The sequence below is a fragment of the Aquila chrysaetos genome, chromosome 6, assembly GCF_900496995.4.
Source record: "Aquila chrysaetos chrysaetos chromosome 6, bAquChr1.4, whole genome shotgun sequence".
NCBI lineage: Eukaryota > Metazoa > Chordata > Aves > Accipitriformes > Accipitridae > Aquila > Aquila chrysaetos.
Window position 1 is genome coordinate 40,209,562 of NC_044009.1, and position 23,538 is coordinate 40,233,099.

General features: G+C 47.0%; 1 protein-coding gene across 5 annotated transcripts in view; it reads left to right on the plus strand.

The window, feature by feature from the left end:
* Positions 1–23,538, plus strand: part of GLI2 (GLI family zinc finger 2) — a 204,585-nt gene that overhangs the window by 120,668 nt on the left and 60,379 nt on the right. For 4 of the 5 annotated variants that reach the window (XM_030018854.1, XM_030018853.1, XM_030018859.1 and 1 more), the window contains one exon: positions 14,013–14,118. In XM_030018854.1, the coding sequence (XP_029874714.1) occupies positions 14,013–14,118 (106 nt within the window). Of the gene's footprint in view, positions 1–12,904; positions 12,949–14,012; positions 14,119–23,538 lie in introns of those variants that run through there. The other variant, XM_030018858.1, reaches the window with a different exon arrangement.

The following is a 23,538-nucleotide window of genomic DNA, read 5'->3' on the forward strand; positions in this document are numbered from 1 at the left end:
TCCTGCTTGTAACTGTCTGTGACTGTGTTTCAGTGTGAGCTTTCAAACTCCTTTTGGAAAAGCTTGTCTTTTAAAACCTTATTATTTTTCTCCCCCCCCCCCCCCCCCCCCTTAAAGTGGGAGGGAATCACAGATGATCTTTCACATGATTCTTCCAACACTCAGTCATTCATCAGCAGAGACTTAAAGATAATAAACTTTTTGTTTCAGGCAATTACTTAATCTCGACAAACTCCTGTGTTAAGCAGGGCTATTAACTGAGCAGGCCATAAATCAGCGTGTTGCCAGGTGGGTGAGTCTCCTGAACTGCAATCACTCTTCAGGACCTTCCAGAGACCCCTTACAGTCTTAAGCACCCTCATTACACAAGCAGCATGCTAACAACCAGCACTTTGCATGAGCTGCCCGGAGAATCCGCTGCAAACTGCACTGGGACCATTTTTAACACCAGTCGGAAAATTTTCATACCGAGGCAGGATGATACATGGGAGTTATTAGCCTGCACCAAAACCACAGCTGGGTAAAACAGATAACTTCCTCACCCCTCTCCTCGTCAGACCTTCTGCTTAGTTAAGAGCAGCAGGCTGCCTTGTGCTTGGTTAAAAGCCAGCTCGTGCAGTATCCTCTTAGTTTTTATGGACCAGGAGTGCTTTAGGGACTGATGTCCTGAACCATGAAAGCTCCCAAAACTCTTCTTTGAAGGCTACTGAGATGCTTATCACCTGGCTATAAGTGCAAGAAAAAAATACCCAGCCCTGCGATTTTATCATGACTAGTGGAAAGCAGGCATCTTTTCTTGCATTTCCAGAAGGAAGTTTGGTCAAAATGCACAGCAGACTGTGCACGGGGTTTTTCCAGACTCGATATGTTCAATTTTACAAATAATATAAACAGACCTTTCATACGAAGGGGAAATTTTTCAAACCATTGCCTATAGGAACAGTTTGATTTCAGTTTGTTTTAGTGCCTGGAGGAGCATATGCATAAAGAAAGCAAACTCACTGCTGTGGTTTGGATTGGAAAGGCTAGAAATGCCAGCGCTGCATTTGAAGCACAGCCTTGTCCTGAAAGATTGAGAAAGTCTTTGTAGCGTGAGGGGGTACGGGTGTCCCCGCGATGGCAGCAGGCAGCCCTGCAACGGCGGAGACCGTTCAGGTAGGTCTGTGCTCAGGGCGGGCTGGCGTGCCCTTTCTTGTTGGCGCTGGCACCTGAGCTTTCATGGGATTGAGGCATCTGCTTGGGAGTTTTTCTTCTGCAAGGCGGCTTTCCAGCTCCTGCAGGTTGTGCCGGCTCCTTGAGCAGACAGCTCGTGGTGCACTACCCGACGGATTTGGGGAAATGTATTTCGTTTGCAATGGCCAGTCAGCCCAGCTACTCCATACACGTAGTTTGTCCAACACTAGAAGCCCCCCAGGACCAGCACCTGGGAAGCTGGGCTGTGAGCATGAAGCTCACCCAGCTAAGCACCAGCGCTTGGGAAGGGGTAAGTTATCTTTCATCGGGACGAGCTCCTCAGTCCAGTCAGCCCTGCAGCTGCACAAAACCAGCCTGGCCACCATAACGGAGAGTGCCGTGACGTGAGGACAAGTGGCCAAGGGAGGTCAGGACTTCTGCTTTCAGTGGCAGCCTGGCCTGGAAGTGGTTGCTGAACAGCAGCCTAAGGGCCTTTGCTTATTTGTGCACCAGCGATCTCATGGTAAACTGGTTCAGGGAGTTGATCCAGCCAAAACCCCATGCAATAAACTTTTAGGTGATTAGTTTTCAACTGGATGAACTCCCTGAGCTGGCTCAGTGTGTGATTGCGTGAGTGCCAGTGCCACCTCCGGGGAGGGGTGTGAATGCGTGGCTGGGGGCGTGAGGCAGGGTCGATTTGAATGCTAAAAGGCATCCCCATCTATAGACCTGCTCCGAGGGCTGCAGCTTGGGATGGCGCTCCTCAATGAGCTTTCATTTGCATGAGTGGAAGGAGCACGGTCAGGGCTCTGCTAGATTTGCTGTTGGATGAGAAGTGTCTTGCAGAGAGCACTGCATGATAGCTGATGTGCTCTCCCTCCTTTTTCATTCACCAGTTTTGCCCTTTCGTGCTTAAGCACTCTTGTTGTCTCCAGTCTGAGGCTGCTGAACTTCGCCATCTGGCTGCATCTCACCAGCGGAGATCCTGGGCTTGGTCGTGTCGGATGCAACCGAGGGCATCAGTGTCCTCTGGTGCTCCTGCTGCCTCCTGGTCATAAACACCAATTAGTGCTTTCTCCCATAATGCCTCCATCTAATGGCAAATTACAATTTAGCCTCGTATCATAGGCGATCTGAAGTAGCTGCGCTTTCGAGAGCCAAGGAAAAGTTTCCTCAGATGTAAAATCAAGTTCCTGGGAGCATCTGAGCCATATCGAGCAGCACGTTCTGCTGCCTATGGACTCGCGCTCTGGTTCTCTGCTCCCCGGGGTCCCTGCCGCAGGAGGCAGGACCTCTGTCAGGACATCATTTGAACATGCATCAAATGCATTTCTCTCTCCTGGGGGTACCCAGAAAAAGAAACATCTTGAGGACTTGGGGGGTCTCTCACAGCCCGGTATTGGGGACCGCGGGAGAAAGGCAGGGGATATTGGGGAATACTCCAGGCACTCAGCAGTCGGCTGAGGTTCACACAATCCCTTTTCACCAGTCGTTTCAAGCGATGTGGCTCCCACTGTGAAATGAGCTTTAATGTGAAATACACGGGGGAATGAAAGAGTTTGCTATTCATTATCCTGGTCCCAGAGCAGCCAGTGGCAAATCTCCTTGGCCCGTTTTTTTTGGAAATTGCTGCATCAGTTGGAGATGCAGGCGGTTGCTGAATCCAGGATGCTACTGGCTTCCCAGGAAGCAGGATGATAACAACTTGGAGAAAACTTCTCCCCTTAAACCTGTAGGCATTTTTTCTTCCGTGAACGTGTCTTTCTTGAGGGATCCGTAAGTTTGCATAGATGTTTTTGACGTACTGAATTTTCTCCTGCTGCCCGTCCAGGCAGGCACAAGCTGAACCACCATCTGGTCTGCCCCCACCTCCCTGCCTGCCCCTCGCGCGCTGGGATTTCTTCCTCACTGGTTGGGCTTTTTTTTTTTTTTTTTTTTTTTGTGTGTTCTTTTTCTTCTTTCCATTCTCTGGCAGCAGCTGTTGGGAGAACAAGCCCCAAGATCCATCTGGCCCTTCGAGCTTATCGGGCTGTGTCTTTTCTCGACAAAGCGGCAGTGGCCGCGCTTTCATACAAGAGTTACATTATATAACAGCAACTTGCTCCAAAAGCAAACTGCCTTTTATTAGCTTGTGCTGCCTTTCTCCCTTTAGAATTGCAGCCACAGCCGAACCACAATGTAGCCTCAGATCTGAGTCAGTCTAGAGGGCTGCTTTTCTCTTTTTCTTCTTTTCTTTTCTTTTTTTTTTTCTTTCCCTCCTCTGCTTTCTGGAGGAGTTGGCACAATCCTGTGTTATTAGGACATAAGCCAGCTTGTTCTAGTGGAATTTCCTGTCTGATTTTAATTTCCCCCTCATTTTTTTTTCCCCCCTCAAAGTGAGACAGAAAAGCTTTTTAATTGCACTGCCGTAGGTTGGCCTTTCGGGATATTATTATTCTTATTAAGTACTTCCTGTTGGGAGGCGGCACATGAGTAGAAGTAACAAGGATCTCAGTGCAGTCGGGGCTTGTGGCCTCTTTGTTTGTTAATAACTGTCAGATTGGCAGCATCCTCAAAATACATCTTGGCCTGCCAGCCTGGCAATTAAGTGATTTTCAAGACTCTCAACGTTTGCAGCTAAAGACCTGTGGAATTAATAAGCTGCATTAGGCCTTTTGGGTTTGTTTTCTGCCATTCGGTAGTCACAGCTCCTCGTCCATCTAATAAAAAGTCAGCACTGGTGGGAAAGGCTTGCTCTGGAAATCCTCAGCGTGGAGGTAGAAACTCCTGACCAGGTGTGGTGGGGTAGGCTGGCACGTCCCAGATGGGATCCGCAGCCTGTCGTCCATCTCCGTGCCAGCCTTGGTGGCTCGCCGTGCCTGCATAGCGTCTAGCGATGAGCCCGGGATGTTTCTGGTTGAAGCAGAGGGGCCTTGACAGCAACCCTGTGCAGTGCAGCTCAGAGCCCGAAACCTGGGCAACTTCTCCGGCAGTGGCGTGTGAGTGGAACGGGTTGCCACGGGCCATCGTGCTGCTGACGCTTCAAATTTCATTGTGTCCCAAAGAAGAATTCAACGCTTACTTAGCAGAAAAAGGCAATTTTATTTTCTTCTTAATTTCCCAGGAAGCAGAAATTCTCAGCAATCTCTTTCAGAAACTTCCCAAGCTGGCAGATATTGTTGTAATAAAGTCAAGGCGTTTCAAGTTCATCACTTCCACGTTCTTCTTGTAGTCTAAAATATAATAGATCATAAACCATCTTGATCTCTTCAGTGCTACTTTTGACAGCAGCTGCTGGTTCCTGGAAAATGTTTTCTGACAGAAAACTGTTCTGCCTTAAACCTTCCCCCAGTTCAGGCTATTTAGGACTGAAGATGACGGCTGGTAGCAGCAAGGCTGATCAAGAGACTTTTCTAATTATTGCTCTTTGGAAAGCCATCCGAGCTTTGGTGTTTGGGCACCCCGCTGCAGGACTTCCTCGTGCTCGTGGGGTTCCCCCTGGCTGCAGGAGAGCTCTGCTTTCATGTTATTTACCCTTCCCAGAGGTGTAAAAAAATAATGACTTGTCCCCTTAAGGCTACCACATATCAGTAACCTGAAGACCCCAGGAAATCTTGTAGAATAATAAATAATGCATCGCCTTTATTCACAGATGCCTACCTGAATGTCTGAAAATACTTCTATAGACGTAAATACATTCCTCTTCCCAACACCATTTTGAAGTTTTTGAAAGTTTTGGGTGCAACCTATTTTACAACAGCCAAGCCTGAACTTTCCATGGAGGTTGTCCGCAGGCTTCGGAAAATTCCTGTTTTCTCACCAAGAAGCAAAGTGCCCCATTTTTGGTCACACCTGAAGCATGCTGCAAAGCCAGCTACTGTGTGGGGGCATGTTGCAGGGTCTCCTGGTGTCCTCATGTCCCTGCTGGCAGCAGCTGGGCTGTCCCTACTGGGGCAGCTGTCCCCAGCCCTTCAGTGGCTGAGGCAGACCCTCATGCAGCGTTTTGGAGATGGTAGATAGCAACTCAGGTATTTCAGGGTTTGATTTCCTAATGACAATTCTGCATTCTTGTAGAAAATGTCAATGAACTCTTACATTTTTAATCTAAATTTTCCATGTAGAGGGAAAGGCCATTTTTAGCTTCACTGTAATTGTTCCAGCTCTTTTGCCGAGGAAAAGACTGACAGGTTTAATGCCCTTAACAAAGGTTGGGCGGTGCACAGGAACGAGCTGAGGAGAGCTGCCAGGAGCTTCAGGATGGGTTAGACGTCGAGATGAACAACAATATCCTACTTCCATTAGGGCCTGAGTTCATTTAAGCGTGCTGCCTCCTTCTTGGGGTAGGGAGGAAATTTATGGGCAAATTCCTTCCGTCTTGCCTCGAGTTGGCCACAGGGCCGCAGGGGGAGCTCACTGATCTAATCTCGTCCCTTCCCAGCTGCAAGAGTCAGCTCGCTCTGCAGACGCCTGCCTGCCTGCCCCGCTTTTGGACACAGCCTGTGGCTCAGCAGCGCTGCCCAAATGCAAAAACAGTGGCCGGGCTGAATCGTGTTCCCCGGCTGCGTGGCCACCAAGACCACTTTTCCACCTGCCGTGTGCCAGCAGTGCCTGTGTCCTAGGTGGGGGCTGCGTAATGGCAGCCCTCAGCATCTTCAAAAGACTTTTTCTTTGTTCTTCCACCTGAGCTGAAGCAGTAGAATAAACTTTATAAGAGGATAAACTCCTCTGGGCTGTCCCCAAGAGGATGGATGGTTGTTGTGATGGCTCCCAAGTAGATTTTCTCTGGGATGCTGGAGAGGGGCAGACTTGCATTTGCAGTGTCTGACGGAGATGTTTGCTGTGTCTTGTGGCCTTTATAACAGCTTTTATTATGCAGGTAACCCCAGGAATGGGCTTTATTCTGCATAAAGTAAGTACCGCATCCACATGGACATCCAAAGTCCGTGTCCCTGCAGGGAGCTGAGCGGACATGTGTGGTCTCGCTGCTGGCTGGCAGGGAAACAAAGAGCTCCCCGGTATTTCCGTGGTGGTGGGGTGCGTGGTGGGGGGGCTCCAGCAGTACTGCTGGAGAAGAGGCAAGCGGAGAGGCAAGCCTTCTTGGTGGTGTCCTCTGCTCCTCGCTGCACCTCAGTTTCTTCAAGCATGAAGTCACGCTGACTCTGTCCTGCAGATGCTTTGAGGTGTCAGCACAATAATGCTTGTTTCAAGGTTTTTTTGGTGGTTTTATAGCTGAAGGGCAACGTCTTTTTTATTATTTCTTGTTTACTTTTCATGTATCTGCACCCCAGCAAGGCCCCTTTTCCTTCCAACACTCCTACAAGTATTTACAATTACCTGAGCTGTTTGTCCAACAGAAGTTAGTTGTGTGCTCTTTATTGCTTACCTGAATGCAAAGCTTGGCTTGCTGTACCCAACCCACTGTTAAACTAAGCACGTTGCCTTCTCCAGCATCCTGACACGCATTGTCTGAGAAAAGTAGTTTTGTAAATCAAGCTACCACCATCTTTCTTCATTAGGTATGTTAGAAGAAGAGAAAACTGGTTCTGCATCCCTCTGGATGGAAACAGCTGGCTGGATGTGTTTTAAAATGGCCCGTAATACTCAGGGTGGGAGAGGGGTCTCCCACAGGTGAGCTGGTGGGAGCTTGCCTCCCATTTATCCTTGCTATAGTGTTTGTAACAGGCCAGGATGAATATTTGCTATTATTTTACCTGTGTAGTTCCTCTCTTATTTTTGTCAAAGCCACTGAGCAGGTACTATAACAACATAATAATTAACCAATAATAATTGAAGTATGCCGTATGAAAACCAAACCAAATGCTAACAAGCCAAACAAAAGAAAAGCACGCATGGTGCAGCCCTGTTTATAGTGCTGTCTGCTGGAATCATTACACACGTTGATATAATAATACTGAGCACTTAATTACCACATCATTTTTAAAGCGCTGTATAAACATTAACCAAACCTCTGAGGTAGGGAGGTATTATTATCTCCATTTTAAAGAAGGGAAATTCTGACAAAGCGAGGTTAGTCGGTAATTTAGTGTCGTGAAGCCAGGCAGCTGGCGGGGCGGGAGATGAGGTTGCGGTTCCATGGCTGGTCTGCCGTGATTTTGGAGACAGAAAAGCGGAGCTGCTGAAGCACCTGAGATGGCTTTTGGTGAAACGCACGGTGCTGCTGTTTGGGGAAGGCAGATACGCCCCCAGACACTTCTCTCTGCTTAGAAAAAATGCAGATTGGTGTATTTAGCAACCACATAATTATTCCTTGTTGAGGTAGGCGCGCAGTTGGTGTATTTTGCAAAGTATCTAAACAACATTAAAGCAAAGCCCTCAAACGGGGGCTCGTGGGGGGCTAAGAGGCAGCTACTGTAGTCTTGTGTGTCTGCTCCCCCTCCTCCCCGTATCGATCCGAGCAGTGGTTCTGGGAATGGCTTTCCCTGCAAAGCCCTTAATATTCTGTGTGGTGGTACATGACTTCATCCAAGGAGAATCCCACAGGCGCATCAGCGTGATCTGCTCTGTCATGTTTCTGTGACCCAATTTTCCCCGTTCTTTGTCTCAGACCTTCCCTGACCCCAGGCCTATTATCTCTTCCAATAATTCACCCGGGCCATTATTAATGGTGCATTAACTTTGGCTGCGCTTTCAGCAAAGATGTTTTTCTTGTGCTCATTCATTCGCTCAACTCACTTAAACAGCGAGATCATTATGCTGGGGACGTCACACAAACACAAAAACATCTCCCTTGCCGACACCTACAGCCCTGCAGCACTTTGCCGGAGGGGCGGCCATCCAAATAGAACACTGAGACGCCTAGGAGGGACTATCAAAGGGAGTCAAGTAGCCACACACACACTCAGTCGCCCGGGGCCCGGTTTACCTCCCCTGCTCACGCGCCGAGGCTGTCCGGCGATGCTCTGAAGCCCACCGAGGCCAGGGGAGCTCTGACACGAGGAAAATCACTGCAGGAAGTCTGGGGAGCGACGCACGAGCCCCTCTTTGCCGTTTCAAAACAAACCTGATGTTTGCTGCCACAGCCGTCGGATGCCAAAATGCGACCCTTTAAAATGTACGCTGTGGATGAGTAAAATTGGGACTTCAAAAAGCATAACAAGGAAACAAATGCCACCTACAATTTATTTCTCACTTGATGCTTTGGGCTTCTCTGGGTGATGACTGAGTGAAGGACACTTCGTGGTTGTTGTATCTTTAACATTGTCCTTGAGAAGAGAGTGAGATTTGGACATCTGGGAGAAAATGTGGGCAGTCCGAAGGGTCTTTGCTCTGGAGATGTGGAAAACTAGCGAATGCCTCCTTTCATGTCTTAGAGGTTTCCATGTAGCACCTAGTACAGACAGCAGTTATTTTCCTATTATCCTTTTCAAAGCAGCTGGACCTGGGAAAAAAAAAAACAAAACCAGAAGCTGTTGCAAGCTGCCGTGTCGCACCAAGCAGCGTCCCACCACCCCCAGTAACAGGGATGTGGCCCATGACAGCACAGTGCTGCTGCTGCAAAAGCACTCATGGACACTCACCAGCATCTTCTGGGACATCCCCTTCCCAATTTTTTTCTGTGTCAGCTGCTTGTGCACAGCTACTAATGATACTGCAGTGACAAGAGTGCATGAGCTGTTGTCTGGAGAAGTTTTTCTCCCACTAATCCAAATCAATGCAATACCCCAGGGCTCTGAAGCCTTTTAGAGATAAAGTTGCAGTTTCTGCCTGCTGTGGTTGAGGTTCGCTGGGGAACCTGCTCTTGTTTGACTGTGTAGTCTTGGGCAAGTTATTTTACATTACCCTGTTTCAGCCCCTCTTCAGTAAAAAAAAAAAGCTATGTTTCAAATGCATGTGTTTGCTTCTCTTCCGAAGGAGAGGTAAAGCTTTGTTAGTCTTTGCAAGGTAGCTTGTGATCCCTTTATGAAAGCTGTGTTCCATGCATCACTAAAACCTTAGGAAAACAAGCCAAAAGGCATCTCAAGAAGTCAGTATTTGTTTTTCCTCTTTTATAAAATGTTAATTTTTTATGGGTGTTTTTGCAAACTTGTTGAGAAAAGCACTGCAGGTACTGAATTATCCAGACAGCAATCTTTTACGTTTTTTTCCTCAACAAATTACTTTCCCTGTTGATTGCAAAATGTTTATGCTCTATTCCTGATGACAAAGGAGCCCACTCACAGCCTGGACTGCTTGTTCCCACAGAAGACTGTTGGACATCCATAGGAAAACTGCATTTTTTTAGCCTACCTGGTGGCCTGTGCAGCTCACATGTGCTTTAGATAATGCAGTGGGAGCCCAGTACATGTCGGATGGTACAGAGGGTGTATGTGGAGCTTCTCGGGGTGTCTCCCCAGCCAGTCTTGCTGCAGCACCCCAGTTGCAAGTGGGAACAGAAGACATCCTTTAAATGCTTTCCCAAGGGCTTTCTGAACTGTTTTTGTCAAAGCGAACTGCAAATGAAACCCGATTCAGTGGCATGAGGTCTGATTTCTTTTCTTCTGCTGCTTTTTTTTTTTTAGTGATCACGTGTGTAGGCTGAAGTATTTGGAATAGAAAAAGCTTGTTTGACCCTTCCTAATTCTCCTTTTTGGGCTCAAAAAGAGGTGCTGCTGCGAGTGATGTCAAAACGGCTCTTTTGCTTGCTATACAAACCCGTACATGCAGTCTGTGTTTCTCTTGAAGCACAGGCTTATCTGTGGAGATAATCAAAAGCCTGCATCATCCTCAAAAAATGCCTGTTTCTGATGCCTCCCTCCCTGATTCCTGGGATTTTCGGCAAAGGGACATCCCCTTTAAACCTGCGTTTCTGCTTCATATCTTTTCTCTTTGAAGCCAGAGGGTTGGCTGGCCTTTGAATAGACAAGGATGAGAATACAGCAGTGGGAGGTCCGTGTCTTGCTCATAAACCTTGGCCAGAAAATCAGCTCCGGCAAGTGGGGACAGGTAGCAGCGTCTTTCCCCTTATCAAACGGCGTGGTGGAGCAGACGCATTCCTGCGCGAGCAGCGGCTGGGTGGAAGGTGGGGCCTCCCGACTGCGCCTGGCTGCTCTGCCGCGGTGCTTCACCCCGGGAGCCGTGTGCCACGGGCTTGATGAAGAGCCGTGTTACTTCTGTACGAAACACCCTGTTTTCTGTCGGCCCTGCCCCTTGGGTGCTGCTTTGATTTGTTCTTTGGTTTTCTCTTCCTTCCGCAGGAGCCAGAGAAAATGTTTATCTGTTGTTCCAGGGCTAGGGGACTTTTGGAAGTGCCACGTCGTGCCTTCGTGCCTCAGCGTATCGTACCGCGTGGCTTGGCGTGGCCCAACTTTTTCCAGGGGGAAGGCTTTCCCCAGGCCTCCTGCTAAAACCTTCCTCTCTCTGTGTAAAATAGTCATCGTTAGCGCTAATTGGGCAGGTTTGGGGTTAAATCTGCAAAGATTGCTTGGGTTTGGTAAATCCTCTGCCACTGCAAAGCAGATAATGCTAAACAAAAGATTGCCTTGATTAGATTAAAGTTGGCAAATTCATTGCCCTAATCATCATATTGCCCTTCCCGTGGCTATTCAGGAATACATCACCGTGACTTACTTGAAGTAATTGAATATAATTGTCTTTTTAACTCGTATGTGTAAAACATCCATCTTTGTTAACGGCGTGTGTTGCTGTCCTGCTGCCAGCTCGCCGTCCTCTTTGGGAGGGGTGGGAACAAGAAGCAGAGCTGGGCTGACGTTTATGAATTGGTAGTTGATTGCCTATAAAACCATTCATTATTTCTGACCAAGCACCTGGAAGAGAATAAAAAGGAACAGCACCAGCCACTGGAGCCCATAGGCTTGGCTGGTGTTCCCAGGCAGGGGAGCAAAGGCGAAGCCCTGAAGTGGGACGTTGCAAAAGGACATCACTGAAAACAACCCTTCCCCTCGCCCTTGGCGGCAGCAAAGCAGAGCACGTGGCAGGGTTAGAAATAAGAGTGGCAGAGTGAAACAGGCGCCCAAGGCAGACGCATTGCTGACCCTCCCATGGTCAAAATAGGTTGAAATGCTGAAAACAAACCAACGGTGCCAGTGGGAGGGAGGAAGTTCATGGAAATTTTTCTCCCATTAATAATCAGAGGTGTGAAGAGGGAGAATTTCTCGTCAGATGTCATTTTTATACCAATAGATAGCTAGGAAAGGAGGCCAGGCAGCAAACACCCCATGTTTTCTTTTTCTCAGCTCTCTTGAGTGACAGGGAAAGACTCTTTTAGCACAGAAATTTCCAATATTACCTCAGCAATCAATCATTCAGAAATGCACAGTTACAAAATAAAACATAACTGGCTGGGTTTTAAGAGATTCAGATTGACCCGTTCCTAATGGTTTCGTCATTATTAGTGAATTAAACTGGTTCAGGGCATGGGCCCAAGGATTAGGATATGACTTTCCATATTTTTAAAACACTACCACAATGGCTAATGCAGTTTCAGCCCATGTGGACTCACACTTCCCTGCAGACTGGGGTTAACCCAGCCCTGGACCTCCCCGTTACAGGCAGATCAGCCACCCTGGTTTGGGAGTTTGCAAAACTTCACCTATAGGGATACCACCAGGTGGGCTGTGTAGGTTGGTCCCAGGACCGCAGAAGAGTCCCTGTTCCTTTGGGTTTATTTGAATGGTATAAATACGGGGTGAGCACTGCAGTAAGCCCAGCCTAGCGGCCCAGGCTGGAGGAGATGTTTGCATTGTCTGGCATCAGGATGTCCGTGCCAGATTTTGTGGATTTTGTGACCGTGCTTGGTATGTGATGATGTAAAACCTCCTTGCCCCACTCCCTCTGGTCCCCACAGCAGCTGTGGGTTGTGGCCGTAGCTGTGGCCAGGGGACAGCAATGTCCCCAGGGAGGAGGACAGCAGCTTTAAGGTGTCTGCCAGCCCTGCGGCGGTTTGGGCTGAGCGTGGTTTGGGGAGACCAGAGGCCATACGGTGCTGCGTGAGCAGGGGGTGGGATGTGACGGCTGAACTCTGCTGCATTTCTGACCTGGAAAAACACTAGCTGCCTCTTAAAATGAAGACTCCTTAAAAGTGTCCCTATGTAACAAATTGTCTGTACCCAGGACGGTTAAAGGGTGGATCTTCCTCCTGCCAAAGCAAATCCTAAAGGATGCAAGTTTATTCTCTCCCTGAGCTGCTTTTGGGAGAGGAGGGGAGGGGAGCAGAAGGGGGGAAGGCAGTTAACAGTTACCCTACTGTGTCCTGACATTAGGCAAGCTGCAAAAATGCTCCCAGTGTATCAGGTAGTGTGCGGTGCCAGCCCTTTGCTGGAGCACGGAGAGCAAGTCTGCTGCGGAGCCTTAAATACTTTCCACCCCGACTACCTTAGCTTAACGCCTTTCAGCAGAGTTGGCAGGAGGGTTGTTTTTGTGTAGTCTCTCACCTCTCCCGGCAGCCCGGCTGACGCGCCTGTGCCGCGCTGTGCTTGGGGATTGTACGTTGCAATGGGAGTAGGAGCCTCAGATCCTCTTGCTGATATGCCGGGAAAGACGTATACGGGGATTTCACGCAGGCTTTGCGCGATGGACCTGAAAGGAGTACAGCCCTGCCGGATGGAGTCGGCGTAGCTCTGTTGCAGCTGGAGTCACAGATGCGAAAGGCTGAATTTTAAGTCTTTCGTAGAAAAAGAGTTTGGCGTTTGCTGAGCATCAGCGAGAGACTTGACCCAAGCCTTGACACTTTGGTTTTGGATGGTGCTTCCTCACCTACAGAGAGATGCTACCTGTCGCGGAGGCAAGTCACAGTGAAATACTGAGCGCAGACTGGGTTTTGAAACGCTCACTTAGGAGGTTGGTTTTGTTTTGCTTTTAGTCTCCAGTTAGACGGAAAGGCCAAGAAGCCACAGAGGGAATGGGAAGACCTATGACAATATTAAGTAATCTTTAATGAAGAACTTCTGACTGTTTGTAAAGGCAGAGCAAGACCAGCCTTTTATCTTTAAGCCGGTCGCTGGTACAAAACTAGAAAGTGGCGTCATTACAGATGTGATGAGCCCTATCAGAGGGCGATTGTACAGTATCGTTATCAAGGCTCTGCTAATTGTATTTCTTTAGCTTCTGTAATTTTAGCAGGAAAGGCCCAGGCGGACAGGCAGCATTGTTAGGGGTGGCGTGGAGAAATAATCTGATGAATTTTCCATCAGCTCGACTCACTCAAATATTCTCGCTGTTAACTTTTGGGTCAATAATAAATATTAAAACCTGTAGATTTAATAAGTCAATGTAGGTGTTCTCTGCCTTTTGAGACCACTTTATCTTTCCATCAAAGATGAAACAAGCTTCTCAAATGAATAAAAAATAGGGCCTCAAGTGATTACAAGTGAGAGCAATTTGGTCTCTTCTCTCAGAACCTGGCAGTAGGCACTTTTGAGCCTCTTCTGACTGCCTAGACCGTCTGCATTAGCGCTGCTCTTGCTGTTACATTTTTAGGTAAATATTTCCAAGCTGTGTGTACAGACCTTCAGGAGAGGTGTTTGCTGCCACTCTAGGCATGAGGGACGACGCAGGTCTGGATCCCGCCAGGCTCTGTTGAGTCTGATTTGCGTTGCAAGTCTAGTTTTCCTTGGTGCTTCCTATAATCTCCTCAAGTTCAAAGAGCGCTTAGCTGCTTGTCTTTGTCAAAAACCCTGTTGGAGATCTTTTATGTCGAAGATGTAGGATTTCTCCGCATGACTTTGATTATTTATTCATTCCACTTCTCTGGTGTATGATAGCGCTGATATCATGAAGACCCCTTGTCTTGCGCTGCTCTTGCTCTGAAATTCATGGAGATTTAGTGCCTTTGAAATTGTTTTAAAAGGAAAGGAAAAGTTTTTGAAGTCCCTTTTTTTTTCTTCTTCTATTCCCCTCAACAGTGCCGCAGCACATTTTTCCGGCCTTCCACGCTCCTTTGCCAATTGACATGCGCCACCAGGAAGGACGATACCATTACGAACCTCACTCTATCCACGCTATCCACGGGTAAGTCTTGCACCTCCGCTCCCGTGCCTTGCTAAAACGTCGGCCGCCCGCGGTATGCTGAATCCCGCTGCTAAAGTCCCAGGGACTCGCTGCCCTCTTGGCAGGCTGGCCCCGCTGGCTACCCTCCACCCCACTGTCCCCATCCAGTGACAATACTGACCTGCCTGGCAGGAATGCTCTACAGCTCTGTTAAACCTATAGAAGTGCCGTATGGGAGCAGGATGGGAGTACAGGGCTTCTGTGTCGTTATCAGGCTGAGGTCCCAGGGACAGGCTCGATTTGCGTTCTTGCGCCCGCGCTGTTTCTCACATCCCGCCGTGCCTGGGTCATTTCTGGCACCATCTTGGCGAAGACCCAGCGCTGCTCCCTCCATTTGGAGACCTTGCGTTCCGTTCCTCCCTGCCCGCCGGTTGCGCAGATGGCGGCGAATGGCTGCTCGGAATGCTGTGATTCAGTTTGATTTCACCAGACGACAGCCTGGACAGGCTGGGCGGCGTTTTCTAAAATGTGGTAAAGAGGCAGGTCCTCACGCGGGTGTCCGTGTCTGCTCTGGAGGGGCAGGACCCTGGGTTTCGGCGGTGACCTCCTCACGAGAGCCGCCCCTCCTCGGGGCAGCTGATGGGCAGCGAGCATAGGCACCGGTCAGGGGCTGTGCCCCAAAAGGGGGGATCGTGTTTAATCTCCTTATCCGGGACATGACAGCTCAATAGTCCTTGATGCCTTGGAAGACCTGTTTATAGAGAGATCTGTGCTTATGTCCTGTAAGCTTTGTTTAGGGCAGGGGAAAAGGAGCCAGTGGGGATGTGAGCAGAGGCTGTAGTGACTGTGCGGCCAGAAGGGTTTCTCCTGGTCCCTGAAATGCACCATCCCCACGGGAGGTGAGGAGCAGCCTGATGGGGTTTGTGGTCCCACGGCAGCCCTGAAATCTCTCAACTCACATCTGTAACACAGGTCTCAGCCATCAGCTGAGGAACAGGTCGCAGGGCACTTGGTGTAGGGGAACCCGTAAGGGACGGAAACATTTTGCAAGAAGAGCAACGGAAGAACAAATAGGGCTCATCACTTAAAAAACTCTCATTTGATCCCTGGGAACCCCGTTGCTGTCCGGCCGGGGTCAGTGCTCACCCGGCTTTGCAGGGGCTGTTTGTAGAGCTGTGCTTTTTCTGGAGAGGTGCGAGTGGGGGAACAGTCCCCGGGAGGCAAGTAACACAGACAGCGGCAGCCAGAAGATCTGTGGAGTCCCACAGCTACCAGGGCTTTATTCCGCTTCCAAAATGCTGGGGGAAAAAAATGATAGGGCATTCCCCTGGATCCTACCAGAAGACAAGTCCTTGTCTTTTTGGCTGGCAGTCAGTTTGACTGGATGTTTAAAGGGGCAGAGCAGCTCCTTCCATGCTGCGTGCAAAGGGGAAAAGACAGAGCAGGTTGCTAACATGGGAATTGTGGGGGGCTAAGAGGGGCTGAATGCAATAGTTTTGCTCTTGCGTGCAAGTATATGCAAAAATTGTAGGAAAAAGAAAGACAGATTAATAAAAAAATGTTCTGGGAGATAGTTAATAAGCCAGAGCTCTGGCTAATAAAGCACATACTGACTTCTGAAAGGGGCAATATTCAAAACAGTGGTTAGAAGGGAGGATATCAGATGCTCAGATGTTTGGCACAGGTTATTTGTGCACCCCGCTCAGTGCTCCCCTTTACTCCTCGCGACAAGGATTGGGTGTACTGCATCTGCCCTGGGGCTCCACAGCAGTTTCTTCGGTGGGGTCATGAAGCAGGGTCTTCTCCAAACACCACCGAGAGCTCACCAGCTGGTGCTATGTACCTGTGAATCGTAACTCCCAGTGACGGGAGCCAGTATTTTATCATATTGGGCTTGTCCAATTGGTTAATCCTGGCCAAGTGTACAGTGGTGGCAGATCAGGTTTCAGTTCATCTGAGCCGATATTAATAATCCATTGTCTTCCCTGTGACCACATTTGTCTGTCAGTGGACAAGAGTGTCCTGCTTAGTATTTGGGTGGAGTTGTTGGGAAACACCTATTGCCCTTCTTCTTTGGGATCCTTCACCTTCCCAGCAGCACCTCTCACAAAAACGACTTGTGAGGCACTGGAGAGAAAACTTGGTTGCTGGTCTTAGAAGAGGAAACACAGTGTTCTTTGAAACTACCTGGGCATTGCACTGAAGGGTGCCTCGGGGGCTGGTGAAGCACCAAAGCTGAGCAGCCAACTGCTTCTTGGCTCTGGGATTTTTTTAGGGTCAAGGGAATGTCACTTCTGTTTGGCTCTTTTCCAAGTGCCCTGAACTACGACACAACCACAATGGGAAAATTCGCACCAGCTGTGGAGTTAGTCTCTCAACAATTTTTCTCCTTTAATTTTATCTGCAAACATCTTAACCTCCCTTATCTCCTGCCCTTTCCTCCTCTAGTTTTTGTTCTGATTCTCTTTTGTCTTCCTCTTCTCTCCTCCAGTCTCCGCTCTGGAGGTCATAACATAGTGCTCACCCTCCTCACTGGAAGATGTCCAGCGTGAAATCATCCAGAACATTGTGGTGGAGCTGGGCTAGAACATACTTACTGGTTGTGTGGCTCTTGTTCAATAGGTTGGGTGGACTCTGTGGGCACAGTTGAGCCTCTAGAAAATTGTACTTTATCCTGATGGTGCAGAAATCCATCCTTCTGTTTAAAGTAAACAGCTCAAAAAGAATGCATGTGCATACTTTCACTCCCGAAAATTGTGGCAAATGTTTGGAAGAAAAATTGTGTCACTGAGTTTTGGCTTTATGATTAATGTGATCAGTGCCTGACGGAGAGCCCCCAATTCATCAAGTCCATATTTTAGCTGTCTGCTGTCTTGCCGGTACTAAATTTATCTAATTACGCGAACATTGCACAGCAAATTAAGTGTAGTCTCATTTGTTGCTAACTATGGGGTCTTATTATCTGCCTGCTGCATTATGTCAAAGGTTTGTTTCCTGATTGCTCGATGTGACATGGCAGTACATTCCCCTTCATCACTGTTTGCATTTGGCCTAATGAGAACATACATTATTTTATCCTAACTGGACGGAACTCATCTGCAAGGCTGTCTCGACCACCTGTGGGACCCTTTTCTTGAGAATATGGAAAACTCAAGTAACAAAAGACCCACATGCAAAAACAGGGGCCTGGAAGATTTGCTGCATTTCTGCTCACTGTTGTCAGTCTTTATGTCTCAGTGATTTCCTTGTTAAGCAGCATGACAAATAATTTTCAGGACTTGAGTCTTCTTTCAAATCACTGAGCATTTATTATATACATCCAGAAGCAGATCATGTTGGTATTTCCTTGAAGTATACTTCTAGAGCTTTTTTAGGGTGTTTCAGTGTTTCTCCAGTCACTAGGACAACTCACTTTTTTGTACAAACTCTGTTGTTTTTACTTATTTGGTGATATAATTTTTGGACATCTTTCATTTTTGGACATCTTTTTTGCTTTGGCATTAAGAACAATTTGGCAGAATCATGGTGCTTGCTTGGCTTGTCTAGAAAAATAAAGCATCTCATTCAGATGATCCTTGAGCTCTCTGCAGTGCAAACCAACAGGAATATTGTGGATTCAAGGCATCGTCCTGGATTCTGGTGCTTGTGAGTTTGTGGTCATATGGAGGACAGGGGGAGAGGCAGGAGTGGAGCCCAATGGACACTGTAAAAGGATGTAGTGCAGAATGGAGTAAAACTGAATATGGGATAAAATCTATTGCAGGAGTGTAGAATTAAAGCAGAATGAATAAATGAAATTGTATTGGTACACGTAAATTGTGTGAAGCACCACTTCCACAAAACAACATTCGTTTAATATTAAGGTTGCAAACTACAGCACTCAAAAGCTAAAATATGACAGAAAAATAAATTTGGAGATACTGACTCCAACAGTATTCGGAGATACTGACTCCAACATTGTACACCATGGCAACAATGCATTAAATCACAGAGTCACATGCTGGTTTTCCCTGGGATCCTCGCCTCTTCTACAGCACAGGATGGCCCAGACTCTGTGGAAGAGCAGTGGTGGGCGTTACACGCGTTTTCTGCATGCAGCTTTTATTGATTTGTCAGAATTTCACTCTGCACTGTTGGTTGTAGGCAGAACATAGATCAGCTTTACTGGAATGGAAGTCATCTGCCAGGGTGTTTCAGCAGGTTCAAAGCTGAACCAAACAAATTCACCTCATAAGCTAGAACAGGTCCTTTTCTAACAAAGGGGATATTTTGTATTTGAGCAAGCTTCTTCACAAAAGCCTACTCCACCGGCGCCTGGTCTCTGCAATAACTCCATCCACTTTAAACCAAGGGGACTCTTAGCGTCAGCTTTGCAAGATGAAGCCCTTGACTACAGAGGAAAGCTGCTGGCAGATACAGCAGGTGATTACTGATAGCACCCTTCCACTCCCCATTTTTAGGTGTGCTTAGCTACTCTCAACTTTTTTTTTCTTTAAAAGCACAACAAAAATAACTAAAAACTCCTTAGCTCAGCTTAAAAGTCCCTGCCAATGCAAGAGCCTTCAGGGCTAACCCTTGTAAACAGCATGCCTAGGCTTGACTCAGCAAGAAGCTTTTTAACAGTAGCTCCTAAACTGTGGTTAAAACCCATCAGGCATTACGCAGTGTAACAAACAAAAGCAGCCTTGTTTTTCTACCGACATCCTGGTGATGTTTCAGGATGCAGTTCTGACATTATTTATTAACAAAATATTGTTGTTGCTTTTCTGTCCACACATGAAAATAGTAAAAAAGCCCCATAGCTGATAGTCACAAATTCCATGGCTTTCATGAGGACTGAATTGTCCCAAAGATCTAAACATAGAGAAGACTCCATCTCCATGATAATGTGAAGTTGCCCTTAATTTGCCTCTGGTAGGGAGTTTATCTGGTTTAATCATGGATCGTTCTCCCCTTCCCTGAGATCTTAATATATTACAGATTCTCCCTGATATTCAGCCTACACTTTTTTTCTTTATCTGATCCTATTACCCCTCCTTGTTGAAGTTTGTTTCCTTCTTACTATGTTAAAAATTACAGAATACTTCTTCAGGACCAGTTCCAACGTTTCTGAGCTGTTTAGGCAGGGTAATTCACAGGTAGGCAAGGTGACTGTTAAACTTCTCATCATAAAAAGACTATGTCTCAAGTGTTTACAAATTTGCCAAATTTAATGTCAAACCCAAGATTTTCCATGCTGGATATCTGTTTCAGGCTGGTTTTCTCTTTCCTTTGTTGTTTTTGTGAGATTCAGCCAAGGGAGGCCAAGTGGGGTTAAGGGAAAATATGTTGTTTAGCCATACAAAAAATAATCATCATCATCTTATAACTGTGCTTTGAGAAACACCAGTGTCTCTTACTTTAGAGTTGGAATTTGCTATTGTCACAGATGTGCCTTTTGCTGTTCCTATTTTAAAAAACCACACACAACCCACTCCCCTCAATTTTGCTGGATAGAAACCCTTTGAAAAATGTCACTTCCAACACATTCAGTGAAGGGGTGTCAGAGTTTTGCAGCGAAATTTTCCGAGTGCCCCCATGGCCCTGACCGTGCTCCTGCCAAGCCCAGCCAGGGCTTCCCTGCCAGTGCTCCTTGTTTTCCACCAGGGTCCCCTCCACCCAGGGTAATTCATGACCACAGCCAATAGTGGAGGGGAGCCTGTTGCATCGCACGCTCACGGAGCCGCCTTTGTGTACTATCGGGTGTCCGTGAAGTGCCTTCGGTTAACCTCCGTGGGACACGGCTCCCACGAGGCTGCAGCTTTGATCCCATCAGGCGGTTTAGGATGGGACCCCAGGTAATGGTTGTTCCTGCAGCAAGGATGCCGCTCGGTTGAGCCACAGAACGTACACGCCAATAAAACCTGTGTGTTTTCATATTTACTTTGCTACCGGAGTAGAAAATCTTTGGCAGGTCGTGATTGATGGTACTGTGCTGCTTTGGAGATAGAGCGAGCTCCCTCCGGAGTCAAAGCAAACAGCTGCTCAGAGAGGCCTTCTTATGTGTTTTGCAAAGTTTTACGACTTTCACCAAATAGATACATTGCTCATTTGGGAAACAGGTTTGGGGGCTCCCACATCCAATTTATTCTGTCCCCTTCTTTCCCACATGCTTCTTTTATTTATTTAAGAAAATAAGAATGTGTGAGTATGCAATGGTTTGCAGAGGCTGGTCCCCTCCAGAAGGCTGGTTCAAACCTCTCCCTGGTCTGTAATTAAGAGGAGTGTGTTGCTTTTAGGTGGCTCTTTGGTAACTTACAGGAGGTGATTTGGGGGACTGTCAATACGGATCTCGCTATAAAACTACCAGGATTAATACTTGATGGTCACTTGATCCATCTCCAGGAGACCACAGATTAAATACTGGGCTGCTGCTGTCCTGTTTTGGGAGCTGGAAAAATTACTTTAATTCCATCCGTGCTTTAGTTTTCCCATCTCTAAAATGCCGTTACAGTAATACTCACTCTCCTGATGTTTTGAGAGCTAAGAAAAGTCAAGAGCTTTCTTGATGAGTCTGTGACTCGTTCAGCTCCCCAGAAGGGGCCTGTGGTATGTTTTCAGGCATCAGAAAGAAGTACACAGCGCTACCTACTTGTGCAAAAACTGAGAAGGTACACGCTTAACATCTTCTGACCTCAGTGGGAAGACAGGCTGATCAGGTCTTCTGAAAATGGGGCAGACATAATCCAAAACACTCATCAGGGCTAGAATGTTTCTGTAGGTTTTTCCAATCTGATAAAACTATTCTACGGAAAACAACCCAGCCAACCAAACACAAAATGCATGCCACAGCTTTCTCTTTTGAATCTTGTTAACAATTTTCAAGCATTTTCCATTATGAGAGAGATTTGCACATCTATGTTGTTCCTTAAATTGAGGATAGTTTCATCATATGTGTTTAGTTAAATAGCATTCAGAATACTGTAAAAAACTCAAACCTGAAGTCCAGAGGGACCTGAAGGTGCGTGGTTTCAGAGTCACTAAACTATGCAGTGAGACACAGACTGGATTTGGAAACATTTGGGTTGGATCTTCAGTTGCTGACCGCCGACGGCATTGCACTGGCGTGAGGGGCCTCGGTGAGCGCAGGTGGAGTCGTGCCCATTAGCACTTAGTGAAGGTCTGGGCCACCGAGTTGCTGGTTCTGTGACACCACAACTTAGTGAATGAAAAACTGCAGCTCTAATTTAGCCTAATCACTGCCAGAAGTGTAAAAACAGCTAGGAGGTTTTAGTTTTGAGAGCAAGAGTCTGATCTCTGAGGTCTTTTATGTAAACCTCTGGCATGTGTTCGTTTAATATGATGTCACTCTGTAATCCACCATTGCTTTTAAATGTCATTCTCAGAGCTCCATGTCAGCGAGTCTTAAGTGATAATCCCTTTGTTTACCTCACTTTATAGTAGATTAGAAGTGACTTCATGCTTCCACCTTATCCGCTGTTAAGCTTGTGCTTTAGGAAAAATTTATTTGAACTCTATTCTCCTGCTGCTTTCATAAAAGTTTCTAAACAGAGAGTGCAGGTCTTTCAGAAGCTATCTCAATGGTATTGCCCATTCTCCATTGCTTTCAGCATCCTGTGAAAATGGATAAAAGTTCAGTGCCAATCCCCTGCCCTTTTAAACTCCAGTGTTACGAATTTGTTTCTCAAGTTTTCTCTCAGCTAAATGTGGAGCACTGCCCCTCCTGGCCTCTCTTTTTTCTTAATCCCAAATAAATCCCCTCTCTATATGACGTTTCACCTCTCACCAGCTTCTTACAGTCATGAGGACAAGCGATGATGAGACCTGTTGTGGTGTTTTGCTCCTGTGTAGCACTTTCTCCTGTACAGCACAGGGTTGTGCGGGTTTCACCTTTCTGGTCCTGTATCTCCTGGTTGAACTTCTGCTCTACCCTGTAGCAAATCCTTTCTCAGTATAAAAAGCTCTCCATGCAGTTCACCTTCCTAGTCCACCTTCTTTTTTTCTCTCCCTAAATTTCACACTTCTGCTCCTAGCACACCTCCTTGTGTAACACATCCCTCCAGATACTTGCTGCATGTTGTCATATCCTTCCTCCCCGCACTAATGAACTGGCCAGGCTGCAGCCTGCAGCATATACTCAAATACCAGTCTGCTCAGTCTCCTCATTTTCACTGTGTTTCTCTGAAATCCTTCCAGTGTGTGTGGAGATAAACGGACAAAACCCATCCATCCCATTGGCTTGTGAAATGAAGCCTGCGGCACATCACTTTTCAGGTACTGGTTAATCTGGGTTCCCAACTACCAGTGGCCACGGGAAGCAAATAACACAACGTGCTGAGAGATAAAAACTAATGGCAGGAATGCTGGCTTGTGATACTGGAAGAAAAATGTAGGATTTTTAATGTCCATACAGAGCGGAAATTTTCAAATCCCATCCAAAAGTTCCCCCCACGCAACAAAGAGCAGAGAAGTCAATTTACGCTGGAAGGATGAAGGACTGAGTCAACTCTGCTGGGATTAGAACATGTGGTTCGAGGGATCCTAGGTATTTCGGGTCTGATTCTCGGACCACCCAGATGGCTGGGGGGAAAGGAAAAAAAAATAATACTAATAAAAAAAGGACCCTGTTTAGCAGAACTATGGATCTGGATACCCTGCCTGCAGCTAACACCGTGCACACACATCTGCACAAACCAAAAGGCAGAACTGGGTGCTGTTACTCTGGCAGATCTCAGATCTGCAGAGCGCTTCTGCAGGAATGCATGCATATAAGTGGGCTTTCTAGATCCCTGGCTTTGACACTAAACCATGTATGTATGTTTTTCTTCTGTGTGCCAGACAATTTTGAGAATTTGTGATTTTACACAATTTTCTGCCGTGGAGGCTTTTCATGCCTGTTCTTTTATGTTTCACTGTTGATATTAAATAGACAACTAACAGAGCTAAAATTTAGATCATTACTCAAGGGTCAAATTTTAAAAAGTGCCTGTATGATTTCAGATCATAAATCCAACTGTATTGGGTCTGGCTAGCAATGTTATTTTGAAAGTGGTTGTTGGGAGTTTCAAAATAATGTTAACTCTTAGGGCTGGCTTGTCAAGCACTGGTAATGCAAAGGCACAGTGAGTTTTTCAAACATGCTGGATCCCAGTTAATGTCTAACTCCCCCAAACTTCATTGAAACTCAGGACCCCAAACCAGCCCTAGTAAAGAAGTTAATACCTAAAAATTAAGAAAATGGCTGGAATGGAGTTTAAGAAACACAAATGTATTAATGAGGTGGCTTGTGCATGCTCGGAGTCCAGCATACACACTCAGGTCATACAGCTCCTGTAGGACCAATGGGGATGTTTTCTGCCCTGTCTCCTCTCTGTTGCAGGAGCATGCACATAGCAAATCTTGTGGGAGGATGTGCTGTGGAAAAGCCATATTCAAGGTTTA